The 13,244-nt window shown below is 46.8% G+C and overlaps 1 protein-coding gene across 2 annotated transcripts in view; it reads left to right on the top strand.

Moving 5' to 3' along the window:
• Positions 1-6,821, top strand: part of SNX25 (sorting nexin 25) — a 148,740-nt gene extending 141,919 nt beyond the window's left edge. The window contains exons 18-19 of one of the 2 annotated variants that reach the window (XM_030564032.1): positions 1,583-1,683; positions 5,950-6,821. In XM_030564032.1, coding sequence (XP_030419892.1) covers positions 1,583-1,683; positions 5,950-6,030 — 182 coding nt within the window. In that variant the 3' untranslated portion in view covers positions 6,031-6,821. Of the gene's footprint in view, positions 1-1,582; positions 1,684-2,708; positions 3,075-5,949 lie in introns of those variants that run through there. The other variant, XM_030564031.1, reaches the window with a different exon arrangement.
• The last annotated feature ends 6,423 nt before the right edge of the window (positions 6,822-13,244 follow it).

Raw genomic sequence — 13,244 nt, 5'->3', positions numbered from 1 at the left:
GATCTCTTTGGCTTTATTTTGCAGTCATGGTATCAGCATATTGAAGCTGAGCCATATGTTCCTGGCTAGATTCTAACTGCTGTTAATATAGTTCCCCAAATGTAATTATTTTCTTCAAACTAATTTAATATAAATAACACAATATGCATTCACTATCCATATGGTATCAGCAATTTGCAAGAAATTGCTTGAAGGCTTGATTTGAGCTTTAGGAAAAAAATGGTTAGAGGTTTATCCACATTTACTAATTTGCCACTTCCTAACACATTCCCACACACCCTTGGTTGATAATATTAATGTTTTCAAGCCAATACTTGCAGCTTCTTCCTCTTTTGAGGATTACCTAGGCATTTCCACCTTTCTGCTATACCATATTTCATTTTAGGCGAAGTTAAGGTAATCTTTTCCTCCTTTATTCAAGAAATGTTATCAACTTTCGGGATTTGTTCTTGGCACCAAAGCTCAGGAGAGGTAGCTATTTGTTCAAGTTTGTGACTGTCTTCTTCCAAAGAAGCTGAATATCTGGGAATTTACAAATAATAAGCATATAGTTTTCTGCCAGAAAAACATCTTATAACTAGTGACTAGGAAATTAATAGTAAATCAACTGATAATTGTGAAGGTAGATTTCAAATTTTACTTAATATAACTTGAATACCCTACTACCTGATCTCCCCATCGCCTGCATAGAGCAGGATTAAATTATATATTTGACTGCTCACTAAGCTTTTGAGTAATTTGTAATTTGTGTTCAACAGGCAAAACAACACAAGGTGTGCATGGAAAATATTTGACATATAGTATAAAGCACATTGTAATAGGCATTTGGTACATTATACATACTTGGCTTAACATAACTTGGCTTGCTTTCTTCTTCTTGAAAAACACATGATGTCTAGGGGCTTATTTTTTATGTAGCAAAATGGAATGTGCTGTATGTTTCTAATGGTCAGCCAAAAAAGCCCTAGTTTTTCCTTCCTAATAAGACTTGTTTAATTCAAATTGTAAATAATTCATCTAGAAATTTTTTCACTGTTCTCTTTATTTGGGGATATGTAGGCTTTTTAACTTAGAGAGGCAGCACTGTGGCAAAACACTGAGCTCATCTCTCTCTCCTCAAGTCACTTGTTCAGATGATCAGAAACTGATATTTTCAACTACTTTAACTAATTGTATCCCTTATCTACTCATGTTCTATATGTGAATATTTGAATAACGTGAGAATACAGGCCTGATGGTCTGCACTGCTAAGCACCTAATATGCCCAGTATATCTTTGGGAATAGCACTCAGAGGGTGTTGCCAAAACAGCATAAACAAAATTCTGATTTTAAAGGTCTTTGATGCAGATGCTTAAGCATATGCCTAATTTTAAGCATGTGAGTAGTCTCATTCAGTGACAGCTCATATGCTTTAAGTTAAACATGGGCTTAACTTTCTTCCTTAATAGCAGCCTGAATATATAACTCTAACCCCCTGTCATGGTATGTGATGTTTTCTGGTGTACTTGCCATTAAGTAATTGTAAGCAGATATGTTTTAGCAACATCATTATGAAAATACAATCTAAAGTGTTTGTTGCAGATACTCTACAGAGCCTTGTTGGACAACAAAATGCCCGTCATGGTATAATCAAAGTGTTCAATGCACTGCAAGAAACTAGAGCCAATAAGCATCTACTATATGTGAGTAACCAGAATGTTATCTGTGAATTTTATTATCTTACTAAGTTCTGAACATTCTAATTGCTCATTATTAGAACCTTTCAAACTGATTTTTTCTTGTGTTTGTACAATACTTGGCACAATGCGATCCTGATCCATCACTGGGTCTCTAAGGTGCTATGACAATAAAAATAATTGGTAGGCTCAGAAATGTCAATATGCCTAGAAACAATAAATTGTTCTCTTGCTAAGATTTCTTACATTTAGAAGGTTTTTCAAGGTGTTTAAGGATTTCTTTCCAGCTAAAGGGAAGTTGCAAAAATCTGCATTTACATTCTCATTTAGCCTTTCTAATTTTGCATATTGAACAAGTGTTTAAATAAAAAGTTATTTTGCTTGAGACAGAAATGCAACTTTGTACTGCTTTCTACACCTAATACAGATCCTCTCTTACTGTATGTCTACACTAGGAAATTAGGTCGAATTTATAGAAGTCAATCTTTAGGAAGCAATTTTATACAGTCGATCATGTATGTCCCCACTAAGCGCACTAGGTCAGTGGAGTGCTTCCTCAATACGGTGGCTAGCATCGACTCACGGAGTGGTGTATTGTGGGTAGGTATCCCACAGTTCCCACAGTCTCCGCCGCCCATTGGAATTCTAGGTTAAGCTCCCAGTGCCTGATGGGGCAAAAACATTGTTGCAGGTCGTTTTGGGTACATGTCGTCAGTCACCCCTCCCTCCGTGAAAGCAACAGCAGACAATTGTTTCGCACCTTTTTTCTGTGCAGACATCATACCATGGCAAGCATCGAGCCCACTCAGCTCAGTGTCACCACTGCTGTTGTGTCCTGGGTGCTGCTGGCAGCAGACGTTGCAGTAGGTCTGCAAACCATCGTCATCCACTGCTTCTGCTGCAACTCTGCTCTCCTGGTGCCATGAATCCACCCCACAGGTCCTCTTGTCATTCGGTATAAATAGCTATTCTCGTGGCATCTGTCATCATCTGCCGCTTCTGCTGCAACTCTGCTCTTCTCCCTCCTGCAGACACCATACCACGGCAAGCATGGAGCCCGCTCAGCTTACCGCTGCTGTTGTGAGCATTGTAAACACCTTGTGCATTATCCTGCAGTATGTGCAGAACCAGAACCCGCAAAAGCAGGCAAGAAGGCGACGACAGCGCGATCACAATAGTGATGAGGACATGGATACAGACTTCTCTCAAAGCACACAGGCCCTGGCAATTTGGACATCATGGTGGTAATGGGGCAGGTTCATGCCATGGAATGCCATTTCTGGGCCTAGGAAACAAGCACAGACTTGTGGGACCATATAGTGTTGCAGATCTGGGATGATTCCCAGTGGCTGCAAAATTTTTGCATGCGTAAGGACACTTTCATGGAACTTTGTGACTTGCTTTCCCCTGCCCTGAAGCACAAGAATATCAAGATGAGAGCAGCCCTCACAGTTGAGAAGCGAGTGGCGATAGCCCTCTGGGAGCTTGCAACGCCAGACAGCTTCCGGTCAGTTGGGAATCAATTTGGAGTGGGTAAATCTGCTGTGGGGGCTGCTGTGATCCAAATAGCCAATGCAATCACTGAGCTGCTGCTGTCAAGGGTAGTGACTCTGGGAAATGTGCAGGTCATAGTGGATGGCTTTGCTGCAATGGGATTCCCTAACTGTGGTGGGGCGATAGATGGAACACATATCCTTGTCGGGACCGGACCACCTTGGCAGACAGTACATAAACTGCAAGGGGTGATTTTCAATGGTGCTGCAAGCATTGGTGGGTCACAAGGGACGTTTCACTGACATCAACGTGGGATGGCTGAGAAAGGTACATGATACTCGCATCTTCAGGAACTCTGGTCTGTTCAAATAGCTTCAGGAAGGGACTTACTTCCCAGACCAGAAAATAACTGTTGGGGACTTTGAAATGACTTTAATTATCCTTGGGACCCAGCCTACCCCTTAATGCCATGGCTCATGAAGCCATACACAGGCACCCTGTACAGTAATAAGGAGTTGTACAACTATAGGCTGAGCAAGTGCAGAATAGCAGTACAATGTGCATTTGGACGTTTAAAAGTGCGCTGGTGCAGTTTATTGACTTGGTTAGACGTCAACGAAACCAATATTGCAATTATAATTGCTGCTTGCTGTGTGCTCCACAATATCTGAGAGAGTAAGGGGGAGATGTTTATGGCGGGGTAGGAGGTTGAGGCAAATCGCCTGGCCACTGATTACATGCAGCCAGATACCAGGGTGATTAGAAGATCACAGTAGGGCGCGCTGTGCATCAGAGAAGCTTTGAAAACCAGTTTAATGACTGGCCGGGCTACGGTGTTACAGTTCTGTTTGTATCTCCTTGATGAAAATCTGCCCCCTTGTTTCATTCTACTTCCCTGTAAGCCAACCGCCCTCCCCGCTTTGATCTCCGCTTGCAGAGGCAATAAAGTCATTGTTGTTTCAAAATCATGCATTCTTTATTAATTCATCACACAAATAGGGGGATAACTGCCAAGGTGGCCTGGGAGGGGTGGGGGAGGAGGGAAGCACCGGGCAGGGTGGTGGATGAGGGGAGCAGGGAAGGACAAGGCCATGATGCACTTCAAAACTTACTGAATGCCAGCCTTCTGTAGCTTGGGCAGTCCTCTGGGGTGGAGTGGTTGGGTGCCTGGAGCCTTCCTTCCCCTCCCCCCCCATTCTTGAGTGTCTGGGTGAGGAGGCTATGGAACTTGGGGAGGAGGGCGGGCGGTTACACGGAGGCAGCAGCGGCGGTCTGTGCTCCTGCTGCCTTTCCTGCAGCTCCACCAGATGCTGGAGCATATCAGTTTGATAACCTCAGCATTGCCTCCTGCCTCTGCTCATCACACTATCGCCATCTCTCATCTTGCTCCTGCCGCCTCTCATCTCATTTGTCTCTCCAGTCCTAATGTTCATTTTCTGCTTTCCAGGACTCTGCCATTGTTTGCCTCCACACATTCTACTGAGCCCTTTCAGTGTGGGAGGACTGCATGAGCTCAGAGAACATTACATTGCGAGTGTGTTTTTTTCACCTTATCTGCACTAGCCTCTGGGAGGGAGATGATAGGAGTAGCACTGAAACATTTGCAGCTGCAGGAAGAGAAAGGGGAGAGGAGTATTTTAAAAAGACACATTTTAAAGAACAATGGGTAGACTCTTTCACGGTGAACCAAGCTGTTAACATTACATAGCACGTGTGCTTTTGCTACAAGGTTGCATTTTGCCTCTTATATTGAGGGCCTGCCGGTTTGGTGTGAGAGATCACAGACGCAGGGCCAGGCAACAGGATTCAGCTTGCAGGTAGCCATGGTGAACCACAGTCTTTCAGCTTCTTCAGCCTTTATAACATGTGGGAATGGTTTCAAACAGCAGCGCCCTCCGTTTGCATACCAAGCCCCCATTGAGAGGGCCTTTTCTGATAGCATGGATTCATCTCCCCAAACAGCGATCAGATCCAGTACCTCCCATTCGGTCCATGCTGGAGCTCTTTTGCGAATTTGGGACTGCATGGTCACCTGTGTTGATGAGCTCTGCGTGGTCACCTGTGCTGATCAGTTCACCACGCTGGTCAAACAAGAAATGAAATTCAAAAGTTCGCAGGGCTTTTCCTGTCTACCGGGCCAGTGCATCTGAGTTAAGAGTGCTGTCCAGAGCGGTCATGATGGAGCACTCTGGGATAGCTCCCAGAGGCCAATACGTCGAATTGCGTCCACAGTACCCCAAATTCGACCCAACGATGTAGATTTCAGCGCTAATCCCCTCATCAGGGAGTACAGAAATCGATTTTAAGAGCCCTGTAAGTCGACAAAAGTGGCTTCATCATATGGACGGTTGCAGGGTTAAATCGGTCTAACGCAGCTAAATTCGGCCTAATCTCGTAGTGTAGACCAGGGCTTAGATATAGTGGAACAGATCCACTATATTGATATGGCTTCAGTAGAGTTGCACCAATTTACACCAGCTGAGGATCTTGCACATTATGTCAACACTGACCACTTCCCTCCTCCAACTTCCTTTTTCATATAATCAGAAACTGATTTTCTATCTCATCTTTTTGAGAAATCAGTTTTGGGGTAATGCAGATAATACCGTGCTGCGTGATGATAGTGGCACATGGGAAATTAATGATAGTCCCATGTAGGATGGATTAGATGAACCAGGTGATCCTATTATTTGTGATTATCTGAACATCTCAGAAAGGAGGTAGAAATTCTTATTTGCTGTTTACATTAATCTTAGTAGTTTTCCTTTTCTTTTTCAGGTGTTGTTGGAACTGCTGCTAACTGAACTGTGTCCTGAGCTAAGAATTCATTTAGAGCAACTTAAAGCTGCTCATGTTTGAATCTGCACAAGTGAACCACTAGAGAAATGTCTGTGTAATAATAGACATGAAACTTATCTTCCTCTTTTCCACAGAGGGCTGACTGAGGACTATTGATTATTTTTTAGTTTTCTTTCTCCAGTTTTATGTGAAGTAAACAGACTTGAAAAGATCTGATGCTGTAGTAGGGTAGAAAAACAATGCTGCATAGTTGCCAGCTTTATTTAAATTGTTATATTTGAATACTTTTCAGTTTAAAATACTAACTGAAATATAAATGTTAATATAAGTTGTAAGAATCTAGAAAATATTTTAAACATTTATCAAAAATGAAGTTTTGCTTAATAGTGGTAAACTAATGAATGTTGTACAGTTAATTTCCTCATTGAGGATTTGAACACTCCGTTATTGTGTATTGAAGAGCCTTGTTGTGCAATACTTCATGTAAAGTTATTGTGAAAATTTTATCTATTATTTTTACCAAATTTCAAGCATTTGTAAGCAATAAATAAGAAAAGTGGATTATGGTACTTGATGATAATTAGTAGTTAGTGGATGAGTTTGACATCAGTAGTTTCAGAGGGAATATTTTCATTGTATTGTAGTCTATGTCCAACATGCGTCACATAAATTAGCGTGTAATAATGGAAAGCATCTTATCAATCATTAATTAGAAATTGCTTATCTCCTTGATTGGCTGACATTCAAACCTCTCATTGCACTCTGACATTATTCAGGATTGCTGTGTTTAAATGCACGTAACTTTTAAATCTATTCCTGATTTTATACAATGGAAGTAAAACAGATACTTCTTTCTAGAGTGCTTTTTCATTCATGTGTAAAAACACTTAAATATGATTTTAATGAACATGTTAATAGCTGAACACCATCAAATGTTTGTAGGTTACATTCATTACTTTCTTTTAAACTAAGTCAATATAATTGTGGTCTCTTTGAGAATGACCGCCCTGCACTGAAAGCAGGGGGGCCATTGTCCCAGCTTGCCAGATGAAGACAGTTGTGCTTTATGGAATGGGGGAGAACAAGATCAGAAACTGCTGCAAAAAGGTGGTGTTGGTCAGCTTTGCAGCTCTGACTCACCCCCTTGGAATGTAAGGGTGGAAGGCTTTAAAGGTGCAAGTTTTGGTGTTCTCCAAGCAGCAGGCCAGGCAGCAGCAGGCAGCAGAGGATGCAGGCACGCTGGGCAGCATGGCTCCACATGGTCGCAGGAGGGTGAGAGCACAGAGAGGATTGGGAAGCTCACCACTTCCCCAGAGAGAGACAGGCTCATTCCAAGTAGGAGGTGCTTGCAGGGAGGCACTGTGGGGCTCCCAGAGTGTCCTGGGCTGCCCAGAACCATGATGTTCTTCTACACTGAACGCAGGGGGCTGATTCCAGGAGTGAATGTGCTTTGCAACAAACAGATGTTGGGAGAACAGGTGGCACAGGTGATATCCTGCCTTGCAATGTCACAATGTGTGGTGGTTGCACAGGCCTCAGGGAGGTGCAGGACCTGGGCTCAAATTGTCCATCTCAGATGGTACTTGAGGGGGTGTCATGGAGTCCCTGGGCGATGCTCTGGAACTGCTCCCTGTGAAACCAGTCAGGACTCTGGTGAAGTCTCCTCTCTGAGCAGATTCAGGGCAAGAAGCTCACACAGCTTCCACCTTTCTGGCTCTGACCTTTGGAGCATTCAGCATCCTTTGCCTCTCCAGGCGCTTCCCACAGTGAGTCTGCTCACGGGGTCCTGGGGAAGCCAGAGGGTCCTGCACCCCAACTTCGCAGTTAGACGTGACTGTTAGCCAGCCAGTAAAACAGAGGTTTATTAGATGACAGGAGCAGGGACTGAAACAGAGCTTGTACGTACAGAGAACAGCACCCCTCAACTGAGTCCATTTTGGGGGGCAGTGAGCCAGACACCCCCGTCTGCACTTCATGTCCCCAGCCAGCCCCAAACTGACTCCCTCTCCAGCCCTTCCTCCTCTGGGCTTTGTTCCTTTCCCGGGCCAGAAGGTCACCTGATTCCTTTGTTCTCCAACACCTTTAGCTATCACCTTGCAGGGAGGAAGGGCCCCGGTCATTAGTTGCCAGGAGATAGAGCGTCAGCCATTTATGTACACTGACCCTTTTCTCTGCAACAATTACACACCCTTATTCCACCACCTAGAGACTTAAGAAATGCATAGGGGAAACTCAGGCACCCCTACAGTATTCAGAGGCAGTGCTGTAACAAGGGCGAGGCGAGTGAGGCACTTGCCTTGAGCGCCCAAAGCTGAGAGGCACAGAAAAGCCCCGGAGCATCCCTGCTGGAATGAAAGCTGCTGCTGCCTTGGCAACAGGATGCCAGAAGGCAACCGGCTGCTGCACATCAGGAGGAGGAGGAGGCACACACGTGCTTCGCAGCCGTCCCCCTCCCCCGGCACCAATCTGGAGGAGATGTTGAGGGGTCTTCTGGTGGGAGACAGGATCATCTGCAACCGGTGGATCTCACTCACCTGAGCAGCTGGTGGGGCTTCGGTGAATGTTTGACCCTGTGATCCGACCCCCCTACCCTCCCAGCCACCATTCCTGCAAACTGGGCAAGGGGAAGCCCCATCCCCCACCCCCAGTGAGGCTATGGTGACAGGCAGCACGGGAGGAAGGAAGCCACATGTGATGGCAGTTCCCTCCCCCCAGCATCCACCACCCCCTTCCAGAGCCCACACCGCACCCTCTGGCTCTCAAACTCTGTCCCAGAGCCTGCACCCAGCCCTTAGCACTCCCTCCCAGAGCCTGCACCACACCCCGTGCTCCAGCCCAGAGCCTGCACCCAGCACCCAAACTTTGTCCCAGAGCCTGCGGCCCGACCTCATCCCACACACCCTCTTCTGCCCCCAAACTCCCAGAGCCTGCACCCTGCCCTCCGCACTCCCTCCTAGAGCCTGCACCCCCCACCCATCCTGTACCCCCAACCTGTGCCCCAGCCCGGACCCAGCACCCAAACTCCATCCCAGAGCCTGCACCCCAGACTCCATCCCAGAACCCCTCTCAACCATCCTACACCCAAATCCCCTGCCCCAATCCAGGGCCTGCACCCCAGACGCCCTCCCCCCACCCAAACTTCCTCACAGAGCCTTAAGCAGGTGGGGGGCAGAGTTTGAGGGGGTGGGCTCTGAGCATTCTGGCCACCACCAAAATTTCTACAAACTTGCTGCCCCTGATACTTGGAGCGGGGGTGAGGAGGCGAGCAGTGAGTCGGTGGATGGAGGGGGGCATCCATTTTCAGTATTTTAATTTTTGATACTGCATTGATTGACTGCTGTGTGCATTAATATAGTGACCCCCTGGGTCTTTGAATGAGGCTTTATACTTGGGGCGGGGGGGGAGTGAGGAGGCGAGTGGCGAGTCAGTGGCTGGAGAGGGGCAAATCTCCCAGATTGAAAATCTCGGACTGTGTCTGTTGGTCCTTTTTGCTGCCTTTCTCTGGGTTGGGGGTTGTTCCAATGCTGCAAAGAGGGTGTTCCCAAAGGAAGGTGCTTGCTTCTAACCCCTGAGGCCTTCAGTATGTCTGCTCTTCTCTAGTCAGCCCACTTGACAAGTTTGGTTGTCCTTGGTCTGGCTCCGAGACCCTCAGCAAGGATTGCAGCTGTCTGGAAGTGCTGCCTTCCACGCCTTCCTCAGTCTCACCTCGTTCATTCAATAGGGCAATCGATTACAAAGTTGGGGGAAGATCTTATTCTACTTCTAGCAAAAAGACATTTTTCTTTTACCTTAATTACACTACCTTAGGAGCTTGCTATAACATATTACCAAGGTTCAAAACAAAGTCATGTAAAAGTTATACAAAAATGCATAATGCAGAGATTTATCTACAACTGCATTGATCGACTGCTGTGTGCAGTAATATAGTGACCCCTGGGTCTTTGAATGAGGCTTTATACTTGGTGGGAGGGGAGAGCGGGTGGGCAAGTGGTGGGTGGGCAAAGAGGTAAGCAGTGAGCCAGCAGGGGTTCTAGGGACGGGCATGGGGGTTTCTGGCAGGGGAGGGAGAAGGTGAAAGGAGGCAAGTGGTGGGTGGAGGACTGACTAGGAGGGACACAGCAAGCCACCGAGGGGTTAGGGGGTGAAGAAGGGTGTGATGGTGGGGCCGAGCGGGGTCCTATTTTACCGCTGTGATCTGGTCACGCTATGCGTGCTGTTTCTCCTCCCCACACACCTTCCTTTTCAGCCCACAGCTGTTTTGGTGGGGTGGCGCTGGGGAAGGAGGGTTTGTTTCTGCGGAGCGGGTGGCACTTGGGGGGGAGTTGTTTCTGCGGGCGGTGCTGGGGGGGTGTTTTGGGGGCACTGGGTGGTGCTGGGGGGGCACAATTTTATATTCTTGCCTCAGGTGCAAAAATAGCTAGTTATGGCTCCCTTCAGAGGAAACATTAAGAACAGTCCCACTTCATCACAGGGGGGACAGGAGTGAGCCTTGCAGAGTAACAAGTAGGCCAGGGCCAGGAATGGGAGTACCGGACTCCATCTCGGACCCATGTGGAGGGTGCGCCCCTGCTGGGGACACTAATGGTTTTGCGCAGCTATTGCAAACTAATCTGCAGTTGTTGAAACAACTTCAGGCATCTGTGGGTGATGGGTCTGCCTGGTTTCTGGGGAGGCCTAGCGTGGGCACGAGTTTGGGAGTTGGGAGACAGGTGGGGCAGACCCCCTGCATGTCACATGTCAACTCATATTTGTTAAGATGTATAAGCTCCTGGGATAGAGTTGAACTTCCTAGGGGGGGCTGTGGGGAACAGGGCACTGATGTTTCCCCATCAGTCTGTCCTGAGTACGGTTATGCCGGGGTTTCTGAGCCGATGGGAGTTCATCTGCTCAGGACAACTAACAATAAAATCCTGAGAGGGGAATATGTGGACATATTATCCCTCTTGCACAGCGAGGTATTGACAGAGAGTAAGCTGGGACAGAGCGAACAGAATAAGGAGTTGCCCAAGCAGCCAGGGGTGCCCAAAACATGGGAAAATGGGGAGGCGGCCTTCCTTATCTCTGCAGGTGTGATAGTACAGGCTTACCCAGAGAGAAGCTCAGCCTTGTTTAAGTATATGGATATGATCAGGTGGGCACATACTATGTTTGGGGGCATGTGTTGGTTTCACTATGATGAGCAGTTTCAATTAAGGGCACCAACACAAATGGATCTGATAGGACATACCACATCACACACTGTGGTTAGAGTGGATGACTCTGCGGGGACCAGGAGTTCACACAGACAGTGGCCTGTTCCTTCCCCTGCAAGTTCAGGAGGGACACGAGTCACATAATATTTGCTGGGCATTTAATAACAATGGTTGTTTTTGCAGCCCCTGTAGATTTCAAGCATGTGTGCGAGATACGCTTTGGGACCCATTTGGCCCGTTTTGCCAGAGCAGTAGGGAACAATCACAAGGGGAAAACAGGATTGGGGTGGATGGAGTGCCAGCTGCAGGTTTGGCTCGGCTGAGGCAGGCCATGAGGTGCAGAACACAAGCAGGGTAGGAGGGCAAAGTGGGAGCGATCCAATGGGCGCAAGTACCATTGCCAGTTAGGCTTAAGGTGTTCAGAGTTTCCTATGATATTACCCTAATAAAGCACATATGGCATATTTGGGGAGTGGGGTTAACTGGGATTTTGGATCCCCTTTTCGGGGAATAGCACCCATGTAAGGTTAAAAAAAATAATCAATTGCCGATAGGGAACCTAAGGGTGTCTGTCTCCCTCTTCTTCCCCTCCGCCCCCAGGTTCAGTCCCCAACAGCACTGCAAGGGAATTATCGAGTAGTACATCACCTTTCATACCCACAAGGTGGTTCTCTTCACACTGTAATGAACCAAGTGGCCTGCCAAAACATTTGGGGGTACCCCATGCAGAAGACAAGATAGAGGGCCCCTTCCACTATATTAGCATATCTGGGTATTGAGTGGAACACAAAGGCAGGCATATTTCAGCTCCCTCCCAATAAAAGTGTGTGCTTCTGGTATGACAGCATGGCAGGTCAAACTTCCACCTCACACAGGGTTATGTAGTGAGCGAATTTGTGTCAGTGTCTGAGCCGTAACATCTCTTTTCCTTCCAAACATGTGCCTGCAGTTGGATGATAGCACAGCGGATGCCATCTTATTTGCAATTCAACAGTGTGCAGGGGCCTGTACCAGGAGCTAGCGACTAGCTCAAGTAGACGACGCTGGTGCTATGGCATATGAGGATCTGGGAGACTGGTCACCTATATGGCCCATCAGGAAGGGAGGGGTGTTGCAGTACATGGCATTGGCAACCCAGCTGCGGGAGTCCTTGACGATCCTTGTGTAGTGCAAAGGGCAACTGAGTTCATTGGGAGGAAGGGGAGTTCACCTATAAAACTTGGGGGGTAACATGGTTTTTGGGATCCCATACAAAAGGCCAAAGATGTCTGGGACCCTGACTAGGTGTGGCAGGGAGGCAGCAAAGCTAATTGCTGGTGCCTCCTTGTGGTGGATGTCCAGTGCAGGTACTCCATAGGGAAGGCATCCAGTAGGAGGTGCAATTTAAGGGAACGGAATGATGTGGGGTTTGGGGCTCCTATAGTTGGAAAGGCAGGGAGCCAACCCCCCTTTCTCATAGCTCACCTTACCCCGTCTACAAGGGGGGGTAATGGTAAGGTCCTGGCAATGGATTTGCTGGAGGAACCTGGATGGAAAAACGGGGGGGAGCTGGTGGAAGCCCCCCTCCCGGGTAATTAAAAAACAAACAGGGTTTACCTGCATTGTACACTTTTATCTGCCGGGTAGCCCCAGACATCTAACAATAAAGTCGCGGTCTGATTAAATCCATATCAGGAGTCTCCTGTCCTTCTTTCAGTATAGCTGGACAAACGGCAACTAGCTTACAGTTTAGACTGACTACAGTTAAGTTCTGAAACCAAAACCCATATACTACTGTGAAATTATTGCAACATCAAGATTTCTCTGACAATACAGCCTTAGATTTTCTATTCCATAGCACAGCTTAAGAAGTAACCTAAATTCTCTTGGCAATGGAAAGCTATATAAATAAAGACTTGAAAACATGTAATTATAATTCAGCAATCAGTGAGTCTCACTGGGGAGAAAGTATCTTATATTAGATACAGCTCAGTGGTGTACCTATGGCTACTTTTGGGGCCAGCTGAGATGTCAGTTTGTAAAGTCCTATATGGACAAGGATTAAGAAGGATAGTCATAGTCTAGAAATGTATACACTAACAC

Source organism: Gopherus evgoodei, chromosome 5 (genome assembly GCF_007399415.2).
Source record: "Gopherus evgoodei ecotype Sinaloan lineage chromosome 5, rGopEvg1_v1.p, whole genome shotgun sequence".
Taxonomy (NCBI): domain Eukaryota; kingdom Metazoa; phylum Chordata; order Testudines; family Testudinidae; genus Gopherus; species Gopherus evgoodei.
This window is presented reverse-complemented; position numbering and strand designations above follow the sequence as displayed.